General features: G+C 42.0%; 1 protein-coding gene across 1 annotated transcript in view; it reads left to right on the plus strand.

The window, feature by feature from the left end:
* Nucleotides 1-15,109, plus strand: part of dpf1 (double PHD fingers 1) — a gene marked incomplete at its 3' end in the record, with an annotated part of 40,242 nt that extends 25,133 nt beyond the window's left edge. The window contains exons 9-12 of the mRNA XM_083914545.1: nt 9,590-9,709; nt 12,456-12,568; nt 13,287-13,368; nt 15,039-15,109. Coding sequence (XP_083770671.1) covers nt 9,590-9,709; nt 12,456-12,568; nt 13,287-13,368; nt 15,039-15,109 — 386 coding nt within the window. The remainder of the gene's footprint in view (nt 1-9,589; nt 9,710-12,455; nt 12,569-13,286; nt 13,369-15,038) is intronic.
* Between the last annotated feature and the right edge of the window lie 8,459 nt (nt 15,110-23,568).

Genomic DNA, 23,568 nt, shown 5'->3' on the forward strand with positions numbered 1-23,568 from the left:
GTACATTGAAAAGAGAGAGAGAGAGAAAGAGAACGAGAGAGGAGAGGTATGGAGAGAATAGAAAAGGGGAGGTAGAGAGGAGACGGAGAAGAAGAAGAAGAATGGAATAAGTTGAGGTATGGCAGAGAGAGAGGGAGCGGCGGGGGCACAGAGGAGTTCATTAAGAATAACATAAAGAATAGGAAGAAAGAGAGAAAACAGACAAAGACAGAAGCAGAGCGAACAGCAGAGAGTTATAAAAAAAAAAAAAAAAGAAATCTCTTCATGATTCATCATATAGATTCCCCCAGACAGTTGAGGTGGTGAAGGCAGGGTAATATCGGAGTCTGCTTCATTTGGTATTCTGTCTCAACGTGTGGTGCTGTGGCTTGCCGGCTGGTTGTTTTGTGTTACTGAGTTGTCTTGGCCATGTTTGGATGAGCTCCCACACTACCAATACCCCCACCCCAAATCCACCCTCACCCACCATCCATCTCTGTCTGTCTGTCTGCTTGTTGTGTGACTGTAACTGTTACTGTAAAACAGAGAGGAGAGCAGGGAAATAGGAATCAACAATGCAACGGTTTCGTAGATGCCTTATTCGTAAATGAGTTATGCTATACGAAATGTCCATATGTGATATGATATAACGCAATAGTGATTTAACTCGTGACAAATGTTCTACATTCTGTCGGATTACAGCGCCATTCTTGGGCTTATGCTTTGTACAATTCTGGTTTGTTTGGAATAAAATGCTAATTAGTAGTTAGCACTAGCATCGATAGCCACCGTGACTGAACAAACAAAGGACTCTGCACCACCTACAGAGACTCAAACTCCCCATTTAAGTGCCAAAAACGCCACACACGATGAGGATGCAGTTCTCCACTTTAAACGTCTTTTTGAAAAATTCTCCTTTGTATGCTCGTTTCTTATTTTCAGCCAGCTGCTCATTTTTGACACACGACAGTACAGAGCTGACACACACAGTATAGTGGACCATGTGAGGTTGGGCACAATTCAAACCGGATTTCACAGTCACATTCCCAGCCGGTTCTCTCCCTGGAACAAAATAGGATTAATTATTTGCATTTTAACTCTTCATCGACAGGGACACAAGCCCACACTGGCTAAGTGGCTGTTTTTAAATGAGTGCAAATGTGACTACGTGTGCACAAAGTAAGCACACAAACATTTGCATAGGCTGTGTGTGTCTATGGGTGATTTCTTTAAATGCATGATTTATGAGGGAGTTAGCGTCTATGTGTGCGTATGTGATATATTGGCATGAGTATCTATTTGCTAAATGTGCACATATCTGCAGACTGCAGAGCCTGACGCACTGTGTGTCTGTCTGTCTGTGTGTGTGTCTGTCTTTCTGCGGGTCAGTGTGATTACAAAGCAGCTATAGATCAAGTTTTATTATGCACCAAAACTGCCTCTGTCCTCTTTACTTTGCAATGTCATCTCTGCACACAGTCTCACATTGCGCGCACACCCACACTCACATACACAAATACATGCATCCAGACCCACAATGCACTGGGAGTTACGCAACCTGCTGACTGGACATGAGTGAGAGTAGTACTTGGAGGGTGCATGGATGGAAAAAGGAGCAGAAATGGGGAGAAAAAAATGAAAAAAGCAGAGCATAGAACTGGTGCAGGCATTAGTGTGACAACAGATGGATTGCAGGAAAGAGTTCCAATTTCCTCTTTGAGAGTAAAGCAGAGAGAAGAGAAAAAAAAAATAGAGACCAAATAAGGAAAGGGATGCGAAAAAGATGAAGCAAAAAGATGAAGCACAATGAAGCGCAGAGAAGAGATCGAATCAGAGGCAGAGAGAGCAGCAGCAATAATGAGAACGCATGAAAGTGCAAAGACGATGGCAGAAAGAAGAAGAGGAAGATGAAGAGAGAGCGAGAGAGACACAGACAGAGAGAGAGAGAGAGAGAGAGAGAGACAGAGAGAGAGAGAAAGGAAGGAAGCCAGTGACTTTTCATCTGTGACTGACGGTTTCCATCTGACTGCATCTCTGCCTCCTTGTCTGCATAAAAAAAAAACCCTGAAGATGTGTCCCTGAGCATTTGGGCTTTTGTGTGACTGTACATGTGTGTGCTTTTTACATGTCCGTTTGTTCATCCTTTCGTTTCTGTTACTCTACTTATGTGTGTGCATGTGCTTGTGTGTTTGTGTGTGTGCGTGTGTGTGTGTGTGTGCGTGTGTGTGTTTGTGTGTGTGTGTGGCTGGACAGGGTTTATAGGGACTCTCATTCATCACATTAAAGAGAGCAAGTGGGGGATGGGACTGAAACTGGACGGCAAAAGTTATTATGCAAAGGCTTGGTTGTAAATCTTGAGTGTGTGTGTGCGTGTGTGTGTGTGTGTGTGTCTGTGTGTGTGTGTGTGTGTGTGTGTGTGTGTGTGTGTCTGTGTGTGTGTGGTTGTGGGTATTATCATGTGTGTGTGTGTGTGTGTGTGTGTGTGTGTTCTCATTGTGATTGTGTGTGCGTGTGCTACTCCTGAGAGGCTCTCCTCATTAAGCAGCGAGGCGACAGGAGTGCAGAGTGTGTGTTTTCACACACCGCTGCTCCGATACAACTGGAGCCACTTTTTTTGCCTCTCTTTCTTCTCTCCCTTCTCTCCCTGTTGTGCTTCCTCATTTTCCTCCTTCTCCTCTTCTTCCTCCTCTTTTTCTTTTACCCCTTTTTTTTGCCTCATTCGATCTTGAAATCTGGCCCCTGACTCCTCCTTATTCTCTTCTTCCTCCACCTTTGCAACTCCTCCTCATCCTCACCCCTTCCTCCCGACCGTAAACTGCAGCACTGGAGTGTTTGTTGCCTTTCGGTAATTTAGAACAGATACATTGTGAAAGTGAAAACACTCGCACTCTGTCGTCGACTGTTTGTTATGATCCCCATCTAAACCTCAGCCTTGATTAATCAAGTTTTCTAACTTTGTGATAATGGTAACCACGGCAACTTGTGTTTCTTTTCAGTGGCTGAGCTTAACTTCATGTGTACCTACACAACAGAACATAACAGAATTGAAGAAATAGGACTAGAGAAGAGAAAATGGAACATGAAATCACCTCAATCTGTTGAAACAAATGTCATATAAACAGTTAATAGATGCTTTCAAATCAAGGAGCAGGCAGAGAGACGGACAAATGTAAAAAATGAGGGGGATGAGGAAGTTAGAAGTGTCAACAGGTATTTGCTGTGTGTGTGTGTGTGTGTGTGTGTGTGTGTGTGTGTGTGTGTGTGTGTGTGTGTGTGTGGTATCAGAGCCGATTCATATCGCATGTAGGCACTGAGTTGGTGAGGCTTCCACTGTGGCCGGTCAGAGGATGAGATTATCGACCACCAGAGTCGGGCTATGGTATTGATTCCAGGTTAAGGTCCGGGGAGGGAGACAGAGGGGAGAGAGGAAGAGGAGGATGAGGAGGTACAAAGGTTGGGAGGTAGACAGAAAGGGAGATACTGGGAGACAACGCCAGAATAAGGATAAAGACATCAGGTCACGACTTCTTAATTTCTTCGCTCCTGTACTTCCTCATACTCATACTCTTGCTCGTTTTCTTGATTACACACTTTAATCTACACTTTCTATGAAGATCCATATTAGCACCTTCATAATACGACATTATAATGCATTTATAGTGTTTTATAAATGTTTGTAATCATGCACGACAACTTTTAGTGACAAAAATGTGTAATCTTTTATGACACGTTGGTAATTATGTATGTGTCTTCATAACTAGTTAAACTTATAATGTTTTATGTAACCCAGACTCTCACTTCAAAACACTTTTGTACCGAGGTATAAATCATTATGAATGCCGAACTTGAACTTGAAAATACATCGTGTCAACCACTTATGGTACTATAATATAAACTATAGACATGACCTTCATAGAATCTTTTTTCCAAATGTTCTTCTTACCGGGTCACCTCACATCATATTCAACTAGAAAATCTTTTCACAAAGGGTCGAGATACATTCCCTTATTTCCACTGCAGTCTAAGCCTCTCTCTTCTTTGAACTTTGAACTCAACATGAAAAGTCTAATTTGAATAGATATGTTTTTTGCAGTGCAAATACAGAGTAACTGTCTCTGTCCAATAAAAAAAGCATGTATCTCCACATTTTCTGATGCTTCATTTTTAGATTATTACCAAAGGAGCAAGTGTTCCATCTTATTGAAGCCAAAATAAACCAGTGAATTATCTGAAAATGCTTTCACACAAATATGAAACAGGGCTGTATTACAAATGAAAAGTTCGGACATACAAGGTTTCCACAGGACGGTGATGTATCTGGGGCTAATTGCCTGTGATAGGATTAGAAATAATCTATAAGGCCTATTTCATTGCTCTATGAGGAGGATATATAAATATGAAGGAGTGACAGGAAGAGTGGGGTGGCGTTCGATTCACGTCAGACACACACACAGAGCGATGGAGATGGAGCAAGACTACCTCGACCTGCAGCTTCATTGAATCACGATGAGGGCAAAGGCGAGCCGCAAGTGCAGTTACACTTTTCAAAACTTTAAGCAGACAATATAATATAAAGGTGAGCCGAAAGTGGTCGTGGTGGGGTTATATGTCCTCACACATACAACAGCATCCTCTATGCCCTGGTGACAGACTGACAGGCTTGAGGTTGGGTAATGACGGGCTTTGGAGGAGACAGGGAGGAAGAGAGGGTTTTTAATTTGTGTGTAATATGTTCTAAATAAATAACAAGGGTGCACAAAGTAAGTAGGATGAATAAGTGTGGACTTATTTTTATCAGACAGACAACAAAGTAGAGAATACCAGGTACCGTTATTGGTACCGGTAGTGGTTCAAATGTGAACGGTACTCAAACCTAGTGAAGAGAATGCAAAAAAAAGGAGAACAAAATGATTTCAGTGTCTGGATTTTGTCGTTATATCATTGTTTCCCCATTCTTCCTTCACTTTTGTGTTTTCTTACAAAAAAACAGCAAAACCATGCATTATAATGCAATACGATTTAAAAAAATGCTTCATCATCTAAATACGTCAGTAACACACAGCACAAGATAAAATAAAGTGTAAGAGTGTGCAATTATTTTTTGCTAAAAGTGGGAAGAGAGAAGAGGAGCAGGGTGAGAGGCGGTTCAGAGAGCAAACTAACAACGCACGGTAACGAAGGGGAAGCATCAGGAAGGAAGGGAGAGAAAATGAGACAGGGGGAGAGAGAAATTATAAGCAGAGAGGGAGAAAGGATGGGGAAGGGTATGTGTTGGGGGAGGTGGGGTGAGGAGCATTTGAGGATTCATCTCTTGCTGGATAATTCCCAGGAGGATCTCTCTCCAACACTTGAAAGCTGTGAAGTGTGCGGTTCTGCTCATACTCCTCCTGGTAATTGGAAGAGGAGAGGAGAGGATGGGGAGGGAGGGGGAGGAAAGGAGGGTCAGGTAAAGGAGGGAGATATGGAGGTAAAAAATTGAAGAGAAGCGGAGAGGAGGAAGGTGGCGGAAGGAGGTAAAGATTTGGAGACAGGGTGGAAAAGGAGCAGAAGTAAAACTAACGAGGGGGATTAGGAGGAAGAGAAAGGAAAAATAACCACCTGACTTCCTTCAAGCTCTGATTTTTTTTACACCTGGCTTATATCTGTTGTTCTTTTTTTTTTGCTCATTAGCCCACTACTCTTTATTCTCTCTCTCTCTCTCTCTCTCTCATTGTCCTCAGCCCTCCCTCCTTCCCTTTGCCGGCAATGGCGTGTCTGTGGTTGCAGGCAGCTTCTGAAACATGGCCGCAGGCTTTTAATCATTGATGGAGTTTTTTTCTCCATGCAGGCAGGCCAGCGGGCAGCCCTGGCTCACTCGCATGCGTCAGGACCTGCTGATTCACTCTCTGGGGTCTCCAAGCACGCACACACTCACATGTAGGTACACATGTGCACACAGGCATGACTACAAAGGCAAACAGATATGCACACGCACACACCTAACTGTAGCACACAGACAAAGATAAAATGTAGCCTGAATGGGTGTGTGGCTATCCACATGTGTGCCTTTCTACTTCATCCCACCAGGGATTGTGAGGCCCAATCAACAGCAGTGAGCCCAAATAAAAGCAGCGGAGATAAAAGCAATTTATTTGACCAGAAGAAGACGATAAAAAAACGTGTTTGCATTGGCTCCGGGGCTGCACGCCACGTGTGTCTCTGCAGCTTTATACGGCGTTCTGCTAGACTCAGTAAACATCTGGCTGTGTTTTTCTTAAAAAAGCAAATACACTCACGTACTGTATGTTCATCCAGTGTTGTTGTGCTCTTCGCCGTATTCTGTTCTCCATTCATATAGAGCAGGATTCAAGCCATGCTAGCAGTGTGACAGTTGGTCCACACAGAAGTATCTGTTTGATGGATTGCCATGACATTTGATACATACATTTATATACCCCTGGATAAATTGTAATAACTTTTGCGATCCTTTAGCTTTTCATCTAGTGCCGTCATCAGGTTCATTTGATTTGTCCAATACTTGTTCGGACCAAATAGATGAAAAACACTGATGCCATTCTCATCGGCCTCAGCTGTACTTTGTTAAGTGCTAATTAGTGTGCAACTACGCTAAACTGAGAGGGTGAACAATCTGTATAATAGACACTCAACAGTGAGCAGCAAATTAAAATTTTCAAACACACAATAACTATTATTCATTTTGTGTCATCAAGCAAAAGAGTAGTGTCCATAGCATGCTGGCTACTTTTTCCGTTCCACTGAACAAATTCTTGAGGGCACTAAATAGTGCACATTTCGCCTACAGTGAGATAAAATGGCACACAGTGCACTGCGAAGTGATTTCCAACACATCCATGAACATGCTCAACTAAGATGGTGAATGTAAACATTATACATGTAGGTGCTTTGTTTAAACTTGGGACTAGAAAACCGCCCCATGACTGAGAGAGAATACCAAACTGATAGAAGGGTGGGACAATTACATGTGCTATTTCAGCACCACGGACAGAGCCATGGATTTATCAGTACACAGCACAGTTAGGCCAAGGATATTTCACAGCCATGGTCGGGGCCATGGATTCTAACCCACACAAACCAATGTAAGATAAAGTCAGGCAGACTAGACTAACATAGAGTCCTCAACTAAACAGCCACTCTGCCCCTGCACTCTCTCTGCTACTAGGAGATGAAGAGGGGGGATGAAAGGGTAACAAGGGGAGGCATTTCAGTCATTTTGTTAACAAGGGAGGTGGCATCCATCCGCAAATGGCCTACTGATTATACCTGCTACACACTGACACGTTAACAAACAGTCATCGTCAGCATGTAAGCATACGGATGCTAGCATTTAGCTCAAAGCACTATAGACAGCTATCGTGATTAAACCTATTTAAAATGATAGAGATTACATTTTGGGATGTGCATAACTGTTTCATTGTTATAGATTATGGATAAAATATATAGATAAAAATGACACGTACAGCCTATTTATGTACTACTGCCACTACTACAAACACCACTACTACTATAATAATACAATTTTCCTCTGACATACTGATAAAGAATCCAATATCACCATAATCATTTCAGCGATATGATCTGAAAGACCACACTGACTTCCTGATGATTTTTTAATAACGGGGGAAAAAGTAGGACATATCTGCCCAACCCTCGCCAGCACATATAGGTTTGATGATGTGCAGGGGTTTTGTCTGTAATGAAACTCTTATAATTTGAGAAAAGCTGACACCTGCAAGTTCTCATATTAGCACTGGCAAAAGGAGTTACTGAGAATTATGAAGATAGAGCCATCTGTGTTGAAATTGTGCATTTCAGGTACTAGACAGTGTTTGTCCATAATCATGGTCCAGACAATCTGCTTAGTTCAGTGCATCCACTGTTCTTATCTTACATACAGTGAATGTGTACTACTTAAAATCATTGTGTACATGGTAACGAGTGTATCCTGAGTTAATTTGATTATTATTTCTATTGATGCTGATACAGTAGTCTTTCCATCTTGTTATTAATCCCTGCACCACATATGAAAGTGCACTGCCCAGCGGTAAAGTCCTATGCAGTTACATTCTCATAGATGACAGCATCTCCCTGTTTTTCCTGCTCAGCGCACTACGGTTGAATTCTGCAGTAGCAGGTACAGCTTATCATTTCCCTCCCCGCCCATTCTCTGTCTGTCTGTCTGTCTCTGTCTGTCTGTCTGTCTGTCTGTCTGTCTCTCACTGTGATCAGAGAGTTTTTATTATTATTTCATTTCTCAGAGGATTAAAGCCAGACTCTGTGGAGTAGAAACCCAATCTCCCTCCTCCTTCCCTTCTCACCCTCTTTTCCATCAAATTCACCCTCTACTCACCCCCTCCCCTCCTGGCCAAACAAGACCCCGCCCCGAAATGGACGGATTAATGACCTCTCTCTCTTTCTCTCTCTCATATGAACACACACAGTACCACCTACAGCACGTGTCGTCTGTTTGTGTGGCTGTGTGCTCGTCTTTTGTCTTCCTGCAGAGGCGAATACGTTCATGTATGTGTTTGACCGTGTACCTGTGTAATCCGCTATTGTATTCACTGTCGCTCTGCCCTGCCTGGTGAGTCATTGTGAAGGACCAGTCTAGTTACATCTCAGAGAAGAAAACGCACATACCAAATAGTCTGCAGTGGTTATATGATTGCATCCATTAAAGTGATTATGCAATCAACAGTAGTAAGACTGGCAGGAGGCACACAGACAGGCACGTAAGAAGACAGACAGAAGGATGGCGCACACACACACACACACACACACACACACACACACACACACACACACACACACACACACACACACACACACACACACACACACACACACACACACACAAACACACACACCCACAGCACTCAGGCAGGTAGGGGGAATTTCTCTCTTGTTAATAATCATTATGAAACAGCTTCATGTGGAGCACTTACCTCTCCACGCTCAGCATGACGGCGGGTCTGTCCCGGTAAATCCCTACGCTCACACGCAGTTCCTCTGCTTCTTCTTCTTCCTCCACTCCTGAAATTATTAACCAGACCCCAGGGGTTTCCAGTAGACGTCCCTCTCTGTAACTCCCCGTCTCTCTCCCTCCCACGTTCTGGGTGAGCTGGGGTTTGGCGAGTCCCAGGCTCCAGCGCAGGCCTGCACCGGTGCTTGTTTTTACCAGAGCAAACAGATGGAGAAGGAGAGAGAGATAGACCGCTAAACTCCGCTGGGATGATGAGCAAATCTGGCAATAGGGACTTAGTTACAGATCTCCTTTCTTCTTCTTCTTTGTTTTACATCTCAACATTTTACCTCGAATCATCATTCACTGTCAGCACAATACTCTGCCAACAATGTTTTCCCTTTCTTAGCACACCTCGGTGAGGGCAGCTGTGGTGATCTCACTTTAACAGTCTTCGACTCCCAACTGTCTAGAGGCTGATACAGCTCCTTCACTCCAGGGCAACATTTTATAACACTGAATTATGAGTTTACACTTTGCTCTTCATCCCCCTTTTGTAAGAGCCCAGACAGGATTAAATTGAAGTCCCACTTTTCCTTACCACCTTCTCTGTTATTTTTCTTCTTTCAGCCAAGAAAGCACCAGACGGCTCAGTGATCGCCAATGGCTACTGCGACTTCTGCCTCGGAGGCTCAAAGAAGACTGGCTGTCCTGAAGACCTTATCTCCTGTGCGGACTGTGGACGCTCAGGTAGGGCACCGCTGAAGGGGATGATTGGCAGGAGGAAGGCGGTCCTCTGTTGATGCACAATTTTGAAGTGTCTCATCTGTCCAGTGTAGATGTCATATTTACCATATAAATAAATGCAAGTTTCCTGTTACGCTTAGAATTGATGGACCATACCAGTGTTTTGTTTGTTTTGTTTTAGCCCATCTACTACAAATCATGTACAGTAAACTTAATCGATTAATAGGCATTTTCTGTAATGTTTTATATTTTGGAGCTATTTTCTCACCTTCCAAGCAGCAAAAAATTTGACAAAAAATTCGAAAACCAATTTGCAGAGACTTGAAACTGACCACAGATCATGTCTAAATGGTAACCCTGGATTCGCCAAAACAAGCAAAAACTCTTCTAACATTAACCATTTGATTTCAATGCCAAACCTTAACCGTTCATTGCCCTACCTTAATCATCTCACAAGACTTTCACAAATACTGGGTTACCATCTTGACATGACCCTGACCCAAGATAGCCATTTGTTTTAACTGAAAATTATACCTGCTTTTCTTAGTGTAACTCGGGGGTCTTTAAAATATTTTAGAACAAGGACGCCTTAGCTGAAGAAATACATTGCCAAAGCCCCTACTACATATATTATAAAGGCCGAGTTGCTTAATAAACTGGGCCTACAATAACATGTAAGGCAGCCTAAAGTCTACACATATACTTTTAATGATGCGTACAATAATATGCTATCTAAGGGAACAGGGACTCCTTAAGCTTGACTGTATGTGTGGATAGCTACCTTACAGCAAGTATCAGTGTTGTGTAAATTCAGTGTTTGGTCGTTGTTGTTTTTTCACAAAAATGCCAACTTATTGTCGCTAACGCTATGTTGGATAAATGTTGATATAATCTCTGACGACTTTGATTTTGAAAAAAGCAAGAAAAAAGGCTGTGCTTCATTAGCATTCAGTAACATAACTTATAAAAAATAATATACTTCACTGTGATGATTTTGAAGTTATTCTCTGCAAGTTGATTTTCCTTCTGTATGGAAAGTAACAGAAAACCTTGTCTGCCTGAAAGGTATAACACACATTAAAACTTAATATACAATATGGCATGCTTTGGAAAACAGTGGCTATAATGTAAAATGTGATAAAACTCGTCTCTGCAAAAGAATTTCTCATTCCTGAAACGCACTCATGTTGCTGCTAGAGAGGTGTGAAAATGCCAAGACGGTAAATCTCCTTTAAAACATTTTGAAAGCATCAACATCTAAAAAGAATTATAACGTGCTATTCCCTATATAATATAATTCATTTTTATATAAACATAGTAGGGAACAGGATTTTTGGATTTTGTAAAGTTTTGTACAATACCAAGAATATCAAATAGCTCGATTACATGATACACAATTTTAGATATTTCACAAAATTGCATGTACAGCAGCTCCCAGTATATGCAATAAAAATAATGATACATGATCAGCAGTATGTCAGAAGTGCAAACACACTTTGGCATTTCTTGGCAAACTACTGTTTTTAAAGTCCAGACATTCACACTCAATCTGGCACTTTCATTTAAAGTGGTCATGTCACAATGATGACGTGGTTGTCAAACAAAGACATTTTTTTTTGGCATTAAAACATGAATGGATTCAATGAAATGTATTCTTGGTATGACCTTCTTGTCTGACAAGAAAACACAAAATTGTTCATAATCTTGTCTGTTGCACTCAATCCTGGCTTGTTGTACAACAACCTACTTTACAATTGTTATATAAACCATTGTCTATTTCTTCTCCTTGAGAACATCTTCCATGTGCTGCAAAAAGCTTAAATGAGTTTGTGAGCGAATGGTCTCCTTCAGTATGTATTGTGGTTGTGAATGGGCAACAGCAAACCTTATCAAAATAGAGTTGAAGTATGATGTTTTTTTTTTTTTTTAAAATATGGTTGTATTATTTTTTTCACCATTATAAGTTCCTTTGTTCGTGGGATGTGCTTGTATATTCTGGGTATATGTATACATGCAGAGATAGCAGTGTATATGGTGCAGGATTTGTGTACTTATTACTTGATTGCATGTACTGTATACATATTTTTCTCCGTATTGTTTTTTTTTTTTCATCTGAAAAATAAAAAAGCAGAACTCAAAAGATGTACGTGATTTGTAGTGAATGGGCTGCAGCATGCAAAAACAATGGTATGGTCCCAAAAAACACTCACAAAGAAGACGCACAATGAAGTTTGGGGAAACGAGGATGACATGACAGTATTTCTATTGTCTGGATCATGTAAAAGCAAGTACCAGGAAAAAACTGTAATAATAAGAAGAGAGGTAGAATACATTTTAAATGGCAGAGAAGTGGACTATAATGGAAATGGAGTGTTTATTTTCATTTTACATCCATAATTTGTTACCACTAGTATTGACATTTCAACATTTTGTTGTTTTCAAGATCAAATCAAAAGTATGATAAGTAATGAAATCAAATAAAAGTTATAATTTTACCAAAATTCTTAATGTCAATACAAGAAAAAAACAAAGTCCAAAAATTCTTTCAGCTATCTCCAGTAATGTTATGTTCACATCTGTAACACAGCTGTTGAAATAGAAATACATCACCCATATGAAGCAAACGAGCTGATGGATGGATAGAACAGGTAGATGATGGATGTCCCCAAAATATAGAAAGCGATGGTGAAAAACACTGTGTGGGCGTGTGCGTTCATGTGTGTGTGTGTGTGTGTGTGTGTGCACTCAGGCCACCCGTCCTGTCTGCAGTTCACAGTGAACATGACGGCTGCGGTGAGGACTTATCGCTGGCAGTGCATCGAGTGCAAGTCCTGCAGTCTGTGTGGCACCTCTGAGAACGACGTAGGATCTCACTTCATACTACATGTTAACTCTGAACACATGTGGCTGCGCACACACACACACACACACACAACATACTGTACATACAGTGCATACTGTGTACATATATACTGTGTACACAACACTAGGGAATCTTGCTTGAATAAAGGTTGTATACAATCTTTAATAGGTAGAGCAAGGTTAGGGGATTTGATATTCAACCTTGAAGGAATACACTTTTTGAAAAGAGATCCTGGGGCTGATTTGGATTCACAGATGTGAGTGCATGAAAGTTTGATCCCTCTGGCTGAAGGTTGACCAATGGGTTATACTGTTGCCCAATTGGTCCCACTGGGATGAAACAGATTTGAACCCATGAGAGAATTTCAAAGATACATTTTTTCTTTAATCTTAAATTTGTATTCACACAAACTGCAGTACAGGCAATATAGTCACAGTGCAGGTTTTGATTGTTATTTTTGTTTGGTTATTTTGCCTTAAAGAGCTTAAAAAACTATTTCTGTGTAGGGGAGTTGTTGATTCTCAATTCTTTACTGTCTAGCAAAATTAAAGTCCACATGTTGTAAAGGAGGACATGTCTATCACACCTCAACCCTTTGATTTATAGTGATATAACTTTATATCTTCGAGTACTATACACATGAAATGAATGCTCTTGTGTCCTTTCAAACCCCACATAACAACATCTGTTTATGTGAATATTCTCCCTTTGTTCCAGGACCAGCTGTTGTTCTGTGATGATTGTGACAGAGGCTACCACATGTACTGTCTGAGCCCTCCCATGTCTGAACCCCCAGAGGGTATGTATAACAATAAGAAGAGTACAAGTGTTATGATCAAGAGATACAAGATCGCCTACCTACTATGCTTCGTACTTCTGAAAAAACAAGTTCTCACTCCCAACCCGTCACATACAGCTACTTAGTAAGTGGCTCCCTTCTCTGTATGAGATACACCAGATGAAAAGATGGTTCAAACAAACACAGACATGAGACCACTGTTAATGGTCTTTGTGAGACCAAAACTCAATGCTGATTTTTATTTTTAAATTTTCAGTCAGAAACCTAAATTACAAGACAAAGTTAGTTATTTTTAACCACGTTTAAACCTCACAAAGTAGTTTTGTTGTGTAAACCTAACCATTCATTCATTTATTCATCTTCAACCGCTTATCCCGGGGTCGGGGTCGCGGGGGGGCTGGAGCCGATATCAGCTGACATCGGGCGTGAGGCAGGGTACACCCTGGACAGGACACCAGTCTATCACAGGACACATAGAGACGAACAGAGACAGACAACCATTCACACCTACGGGTGATTTAGAGTCATCAATTAACCTAACACGTGCATGTCTTTGGATTGTGGGAGGAAACCGGAGTACCTGGAGAAAACCCACGCAGACACGGGGAGAACATGCAACCAAGTAAACATAAAAACTAAGTAAGCCTGAGTTGGATGCTTATTTTGGAGAGACAGTGTATGCCTGTAACAAGGAGGAACTGACTGCCGTCTCTAACAAAAGAGCTTGAGTCGAGAGTGAGAATATGTTGTGTGAACCTGTATTTGGTCAGACTGCACAGTCCAAGGAAACTCATCTGAGGCCTTGTTTGTACGTAGAGAATTGTGTAACTGTCTACACTAAAGGTGGGGAGACAATGACACAGTAGGGCAGGAAATCTGCAGTCACATCAGTCACATTGCTGTGTGAAAATATAACATGAACGTAACCCTCAGGACTCCTTATGACTCTGCATCTCCTTATGGGAACATCTGTAAACCGTGTGATAGTGTGCCGCTCATCACAGGAATGGAGAAGATGCATCTGTTCGGATTACACTCCTTTTCCCACTACACGTACAAGATGGCTGCCTAAGGATGTTTGATAGCGTTGTCATGGAAATGAGTAGTAGAAAATATATTCTGTTTCCATGGCAAAAGTGTCACTTGGCTGAACATACAGTAGCAGTGGCACTTGTGTTCAACACTCACTAACAGTGTCATGCTCTGCCCACACATGCAACACTTTTGATTTACAGGAAGAAAAAAATCCTTTAAATTCAGCAGTAGTCTGTATTTTAGGTCTACTCTAAGGGAGAGACGTGACTGAGCTCTGACATGGATGGTAAACGTATATTTTTTACACATGCTTACATGCTGTGTGTATGTACATTGAGAGTTGCGTTTCATCATCCATCTCAAGTTGATGTTTAATTAATGTCACAAATCCCATGCTCCAATCCAGACCAAACTAGTCGTCAAATCCCCTGCAGCCGCAATCCAGGCACAGCATGTGGTGTTTTAACACGGAGCTTTAATTCACAGTATTACTTAACGCTCTGTCTAAAATGAGGGATTAATCCGCAAGGCTTTACAATAGCAGTGATTGAACTTACGATGAGTGATGTGCTGTGTGCTGTGCTGTGTGTGTGTTTGTGTGTGTGTGTGTGTGTGTGTGTGTGTGTGTGGTACAGGGAGCTGGAGCTGTCATCTGTGTCTGCGACAACTGAAGGAGAAGGCCTCAGCCTACATCACCCTCACTTAATCTGCGGAGCTACACCTCATCCTTCTCGGCCCTTCATCCTCCACCACCACCTCTTGGTCACCCCTCTCTGTGCCTCAGCCCCCTGCCCCCCACACCGCCACCCCCACACCCATGCCCCCCCCTATGATCTACTCGCCGCCACTTCCTCTACAATCCGTCCCAGTGACCTTTTGACACGACTGAGCACACAACACCCTCAGCGCTGCATCCATTCTTGAACGCCTCTCCAGCCAACCACTGACCTCCGTTCTTCTTGTGTGTCACTCACGTTCCCTGATGCTTGAACCCAACCCCACTCCACCTTTTCCTGCCCTGTCTCAACCGAGGAATTCATCAGCTGACAATAAGTTTGCTATGGAGACACACACTCCAGCCTGCCAAGGGCACTTCAGAGGCATACTACTCCACAGGAACCCTCTTAAGGGCTCTCGGAAGAGCCCTAATGATCTTCAGCTGCAACTCAGTCAAGTAGTGAGTGAGAATTAATAAGATGGATAGGTGTAAGGCTGAGGACAGGGCTTGGAAGACCCTGGATAACCATGGAGCAGTAGGCTTCAGTGTTAGCCAACTGTGAAATAAACACCTAACCAAAATTTAATTTACTCCCTCTGTCCTTTACCTTGTACACCCGAGCTGAGACGTTGAACTCCGCTATTCGTCTGCAGGGCTCGCGGCCCTGTGCTGTTTCAAAGAGGAGTGAATTGTACAGAATTCAGACTGATTCTCTATCTACGCACTCTTATAAACTCCCTTCACTGGCTAACAATGAGCGTCTGGTCAGGAACTCAGACCATCTTTGACCTCACTGCCTCCTCTCTCCTTGCATGGGGTTTCCCTCAAATTAATGATGCATTTTGGGATTAAAACTGAAGGTTTTAAGTGTTCGGATGTGAGCCTCGGACTTGAGGAGGGATGGATTTTTCTCTAAACTGCTATCTCTGATCAAACAGTGTATTTAAATCGACAATTTAGGCTAGCATCTCTCACAAATCCTTTACCTGACCTTTAATCGTCCTGCTCTTTTACGAAACAATGACTGTGAAGCCAATGCGAGACTGAAACGCTCCTGGTGCTCGGTGTGTATTATCTGTGTGTTAAGAATGTAGGATTGATGTGTGGACAATGCAGAACTTTGTCTGGCCCATGCCGAGGCCTAAAACGTCGCGTTTTTTTTAATGATTCCTTTTTTTATTTACTTGTTTTTTTTCATTCGCATGTTATTTCAATTGTTGACTTTTAATTGAATTTGAAAAGAAAGCACACTTAATTCGCAATAATGTGTTTGTGATATGAACTATTTTGGCCAAACTGGGTGTGTTTTAAACTGTGTGTGCCTGTTTGTCTGTTTGTGTGAGTTCATCTGAGCACTACAGTTATTGTAGCCAGCTCCATGCTAAGCGGTATATCTGTTAAGAGGATTGGAGCAGCAGGAAGGTAAAGTGAATGTAAGAGAAGTCAGCATTTACCTGTTCAAAGATGGGACAAAGTCATTGTTTTGCAAGCCACGAGCCTCAAGTCTTGGTACTAAGTCCTGAGTCTAGAGCAAAAGTGTTTAAGATGTAGTTTGACATTTTGGGCAATAGAAACAAAAATCAAACTGTAAAAAACAAGTCATTGTTTTATGGGGGTTGATGTCCTTGTAACCCCTCGTAAAAACCATACATTGTCAATTTTACCTTTTTTTGTTTTTGTACAAATTAAACAATTGAGATATATACTGTAGGTGGATTTCGTTACCTTTGGACAGAGCCAGGCTAGCTGTTTTTCCACATTTCCAGTCCAAATGCTAAGGTACGCAAATTGTCTCCTGGCTGTAGCTTCATATTTACCACACAGATATGAGCCTGCTATCTCCTCATATAACTCTTTGCAGTATAGTGAATAAGCGTATTTCACAAAATGTCAAACAATTTCCTAATGTCGAGTGCATATCCTCAACACGGAGATTTCAAGTTATGACCTTCCTGCTAAATGTAATTCCATTCAAAATCATTAACTCGGTAGCATCTGCATTTGATTTATCCTGCACATGATACTTCCGACGTGAGTATCTGTCTTTCTCCCTTTTTCCTCTCAAAACTCTGGTTTTACTACGTATCATGTAGGACAACAAATCTTGGATAAATATCACGACAACATTGACAAACTCAAAGCGATACTCCAAAATATGGCCTTTCAGGATCAAACTCTCATCCCTTTCACCTCGAACGGTGGCTTTAAACAGACACTAAACCACTCCTGTAACTTTATCCTTCTCCACTGTATATCTAGATCTAAACACGCACAAAGCCGATTCTGTTAGACACTCGCTAACATTTGCACATTTGAGCGACACATACAAAAAGCTTTAGCTTTAATGACATCATTTATGACCTTTGGGCTAAACGGCTAAAGCATAAGTGAAGTCCTCGGTGTTACAGTCACACAGCAAGTTTAACTGCTAGATCTGTTTCTTCCCAAGTAAAACAAGTCTTTTAATACTTTTGTGTCCTGCAGAACATAAGGTTTGAGAGTGAAACTTGGTAAGAGATGCTAAAAAAAAACCTCTGCTATCTGCCAGTCTGCTCTGCATGTTAAAGTCTAGTGTAATAAATCTGTGTTTGAAGACCAATCTGAAATGTTAAGGTTGAATATGTCATAATGGGATTAACGTAGGCAGCCAGCCAGCATGTATAATTGTGAACTTGCACTGAGAAAAATCTTTTTTTTTCTTTTAACCCAAAGGCCCATTATGTTTTTCCTCAACTGGACTTCTCAAGGTGACTTTAATGGGCACATTACAAGAGACCTGAAGTGCTCATTTTAGGTGGTTGTTTGCGACAACTGATAGTAAAGAGGAGGCATCTATCCAATCATGTGTGAGCTTTAAGCTTGGAGACAATAGCTGTAAATACAGGGATTGAATCAAGGGCAACATAATGCCATTTCATATTCTTGTGTACATATCACAGTATGAAACAGGTCAAAGTCAGTTGGTTTTGGTTTGAATGGCCATTTCATTTAATGCTGCATCACCTCTCTAAATGGAAACTTGCGAGATCAGATGGCTCTTGTTAAATGTACCTGCACTGTAATTGTGTTTGCCATCTGATAGACAGAAAGACACAAGGTGCGAATACTGTGCTACCCCTCAACTCAATGTGACTCCTCTGATACATGAATGACACCTGAAATGTTTCTGATTTCATATTTTGATATTGTCAGTATTGCTTTTATTTATTTATTTTTAAATGATGACGACGAATAACCTTTAACTTATATTCATTTCCTGTTTGGTCTTTGTAATCTGTCTTTTCACATTTTGCACAGTGTGGCTGCAATTGCTCCCCAAGTGTATTTATGCCTCTGTGTGTGTGTGTGTGTGTGTGTGTGTATGTGTGTGCTTGTGTGTGTGTGTGTGTTAGTGTGTGTGTCTGTGTGTGTGTGTGTGCTTGTGTGTGTGTGTGTTAGTGTGTGTGTGTTTGTGTGTGAGCACGCGTGATTACTGGGAGGTCAGAGAAAAGCAAACCGAACCAAAATAGTTAATTATCATTAGGATTATTATTATTCTGCAGACATTTCCTTCTCAGTGGAACCACTTGCATGGCACAGCACTGCTAGAGGATTGTAAAGGCTGAGTTCAGATGACAACAACACATTTCACATTTCACTCGAGGCACTTGGATAAATCAGAATGCTGCTTCACTCTACAGTGTGTTAAGTCAGTGTTAGATTTGCCAACAAAGCCAGTAAAATCCAATCAAAACATTATGCCGCCCATCAGAGCTAACGGGAGTTGTGAGCTTGAGTGGAAATGGTTTGACGATGGAACGGATGTTGATGATGAACATTAATCGATAATAGAAGCGTTTGTGTAGTGGATGGACGATGAGGAGGATGTCGACGGTTACTGAAAAGCCTTTATATTGGGAGGTTTCCACCAGGAGAAGCATGGTGGAGTCAAACTCATTTTGATTGTACTATCTGGGGAGGGTGGGGAAGCCATGTTGGGGGTTTTGGAAGGGTGAGTATCAGTGTGATTATTAAATGAAACTTGAGCCACTCCTTTGTACAAATCAAACAAACAAAACAAGGTGGTGGTGATGATGGGGGTGGGGGTTAAACAAAGCCACAGCAGGAATCTCCAGGCCTTAAGTTGATCCCATTACCCCCATCTCCCCCATTTTAGGCTGTTGGGGTGGCTCGACCAGAGGGTTGAGACTTTTGGCCACTCTAGGCCTCTCTTGTACATTGTCGTTCCGTGATCTTGCTTGCACTTTTCTTTTTTTTTCATTTCCCAAAAATACGAAACTAATTGTAAGTATGTGTGTGTGAGTACGGGTGCACATTTTATTTTTAACCTGTTACATTTTTTCAACGTGATTGTCTGTTGTAAACAACACTGGATAAAGATGAATTTTTCATTTGTATTTTTTACCTTGAGAGGAAGATGAAATCTTCTTGGACATTTTTTTAACCCCCTGCTCCCTTCCCCCCTTTTCTCCCCCTCTTTCTCTCTTTTTCTCTCTCTGTCTCTTTTATTCTCTCTCTCTGGTAACTGGGAATGCTTTGAAATGTGGACTGTGACCGCATTGCTGTCATCACTGCTGTCAGTCATTCTCTGTGAATTCATCCGACTTTCTCAATTTACCAGTTTTTTCTCTCTTCCCTCGACTCATTTTTTTCCATTAAAAAGATGAGATTGAAAAATGACCTCTACCTTTGCGTTGTTATTGTGTGTGCGTGTGTGCGTGTGTGTGTGTGTGTGTGTGTGTGTGTGTGTGTGTGTGTGTATGTTTATTTATTTGCTCTAGCTCCTGTGGTAGAAATCACTGAATATTGGTGTGTTTTTGGACAGCATTCAGTCCGTCAGTCTGTCTGCTTGTCTGTATTGTTGCTAACTAGGGCAGCTTACTACTCTGTTCAACATGTTTCTGTCCAGGTAGGGAGGACTTTCTATAGCCCACACATTTCTCCACTTCCATGCAGTTATACTTTTGGGCTGGGAGCTGAGGCCAACACAAACCATTGCCTCCTCTTTTCACCATACAGATAGAAATCTATAAAAGCAGTGTCTTCAAAGTCTCTTTTCAACTAATTATCATTTTCAATTCAAACACACTTTCTGGCTTAAACACATCCAGTAAACACATACTCCAAAAATATGCTTACCTCTTCATTCGTCATGAAAAGGAACACATTGGCTATGAATTGACAAAAAGATTAAAAAGAGACAACAGCATTGTCTCGCTTCTGTAGCTGGCCTGAAAAACTGAAAATGTGGGGACAAAAGAGCCCCATACTGTCCGCAATTGTTTTCGAACAACACTGCAGAAGAGAATACACTTTGCTATTCAGGGCAGGTAGAGTTTTGCTATTTGTGATGTATTCCTGGAGATGAGACATTCATCATAGCTGCTGTGTTGGCTAGACCTGGCTGAGCAACAGCAGCGGGGTGAAGTGAAGCTGATCAGCAATTCCATTTTTTTCCCTTCTCTGCTTCCATCCAGAAGCCAGAAAACAGAAAAGTAGTGCACACTTGGTTCCTTGGGGGAATATAGGTATTTTTAACAATATACTCCACAAAAACCAATTCCTCCATCCATCCTTTGGCAGAGCTCCAATTTTATCCAAAATCCTGCACTACACCCCAACCCCCACCATTCTGTGCACGCGCGCACACACACACACTCAGACATGCATGCACACAAACATGTACTTTCACACACATACTGCACAGTGTGCGCAAACACACACACAGCCTAGAGCCCCCATCTTCTTATGAGCTTCATTACTCTGACCCCGGTCTCTCTTTCATATCTTTGGATGTGTGTGTGTGTGTGTGTGTTCCACTCAGTACCCAATAAAATATGTGTACGTATATTTTTTTAGGCCCAGAGTAGGCACAACTGTGTTGATGTCTATGCACGTGCAGGGATGTGTATACTGTATGTCAATGAGTGAATACTGTACTATCTGTGTGTGTGTGTGTGTGTGTGTGTGTGTGTGTGTGTGTGTGTATGACTTCCCAGCCAATTACCACATCTCCCAGACAGACTGAGACTGCCTAGGCCCTGCCAGCCAATCAGAGAGGGGCTGCGCACTGCCGGGCCGGAGGTTGTTGCTATGGTAACCAGGAGGCCTGTTTGCATGGTGGCTGATGGAAGAGTGATGGATTACAGTAATGGGATGGAGGGAGGAAGATAGGGAAGAATGGAGGGAGAAAGAAGGAAAGGAGGGAGAGCTAGAAGGAGGTGTGGATGGGAGCTAGAGAAAGATAGAGGGACAGAGAAAATAGGGGGTGATGGAAGGAAGGGACATGGAGGAAATGAGGAGGGGGGGGCAGACTCATACATAAAGATATTGGAAATGTATGAATGCATCTGAAATGAAGCGACTTGAAAAGGTGAAAAAAAGAACGAGCAAAAATGATAAAGGGAGAGAGTGTGTGTGTGTGTGTGTGGGGGGGGGTATTGGGAAATGGGGTTGGGGGTGTTATAGGGGGGTTCTGTAGTGTGTGATTGAATTAATCTCTTCCCTTCGTCTGTCTGTCGTGAGATGTGTGTCTGGACATCTGTCCTTGGAGCAGACAGGGAGGTGTGTGGAGAGATGCAGTCTCACCGTTTTGCCTCCTCAGCAGCACTGCAGAAAGAGCTACTTTCACTGTCTGAAACTATAATATGAAGGCCAGGATAATGCATTTCAATAAGTCCCATGGCATCTTACAGCTGCACATGTTTTGCCAAATGCCACCTGATAAAGTTTGCTGCGTGAGTGAAAATCTTGCCTTTGGACCAGCCTGGAACCCAGATGAATGTGCCTAGCTCATGTTTCGTTTGCTTTAGCAGGTTCTTCTGGCCCCTCTCCCTTTCAGACAGATTCCAAACTGTGACCAACGCCTGTCTCCCTTCCCTGCAGAATGCATTTAAAAAATAAAATTACAAATTTAAAATCTAGTACGCCTCCGAAATATATGCCTTCGAATTGTGTGATGCATCCGAACAGCGGCATGTTACCTTTACAGCCTCCAAGCTGTAGGTAGGTAGCTGTCATGGCAGGTCATTCGCTTCTAGATATCTGGGTTAACAGAGCTGAAGGACTAAAGAGCAAGGCGGTGGTGGTTGCATAAAAGGCACTTTGTTTTGCTAGCGCTTGACTGGAGTATGGACTGCATTACCATCACGTTCACATCGTAGCCTTCGAGTGATTACCACACTACACTTGTGTTTACACTACCCAGAACACACCTGTTCCACTACGTCACACATACACATTTTTTCCAATAAGCCGCCAGGGGGAGGCGTCTGGGGGTTGAATCTCTGGTGGTTGAATGTCATCGTGCTATCTATCATTGTTTATTATTTTGTAAAATGTAGGGTTTAATAAATAAGTCTGTAATCTGAATTGCTTCGATTGGTTGTAGATCTATCAAATTGCGTCCACAGGCATTTTAGTCTGCACCTTAATACCGGGTGTGAGGCGGGGTACACCGTGGACAGGACGCCGGTCTATCGCAGGGCACAAAGAGACAAACAGAGACAGACAACCACTCACACTCACATTCGCACCTAAGGGCATCAGTTAACCTAACACGTGCACGTCTTTGGACTGTGGAGGAAGCCGGAGAACCCGGAGAAAACCTACGCAGACAAAGGGAGAACATGCAAACTCCACACAGAAAGGGCCCCAGCCGGGATTCAAACTAGGAACCCTCTCACTGTGAGATGCTAACCACCACACCAACGTGCTGCCCGAACTGTAAATTAAAAAAAAAAAAAAAACAGGTTTGTACTGTATAATATCTTGTGAAAATATATTTAGAACAATTTGTACATACACATATATAATTCGTATGAAATATGACGTTCTGTGTAACACTGTTAAACAGATTTGTATGATATCTTACAAAATCTAACAATCTATTCAGCGCTCTGAAGCGGCGACGGGAAGGTCACCACAAGAGTTAAGTTTAGGCAACATAACGTTACAGTAAGGCACCAAAACTACTGTTACATGACCGGTTAAGTTAAGCCAACAAACAACTTAGTTTAGATTAAGAAAAAAGGTTGGTTTGGTTTACAGCGTAATGCTTTACTTTTCATAGTTATATGTACGAACAGTGAATAAGAACAGTTTGTTGATGGTGACAAATTACAGGAATGACCATAAAGTAGGCTTGTCACATCAAGTAAGGACATAAATATGTATGTATATAAAAAAATATATATCTTGCTTTTGCTTGCCCTAATCCAAATCTTTCCGAGACAAAGAAATGTACGTGGCATACTAATTATAGAGTCTCAGTCCCTGTGATTCCTCTTAGCTGTTATAAAACAGAAGGCCAAACAATCCTACTGCAGTTAGGATGTGGGAGGGTAGTGTACTGTCAGAAAAACGCAAAGATATAAAGCACTATGAAAATTCTATTTAACCAGGTTTTACAGCCAACAAGTCGTCCAACCCATAGGACCACATAGGTC

This window comes from Echiichthys vipera (assembly GCF_963691815.1).
Source record: "Echiichthys vipera genome assembly, chromosome: 5".
In the NCBI taxonomy this organism is placed as follows: domain Eukaryota; kingdom Metazoa; phylum Chordata; class Actinopteri; order Perciformes; family Trachinidae; genus Echiichthys; species Echiichthys vipera.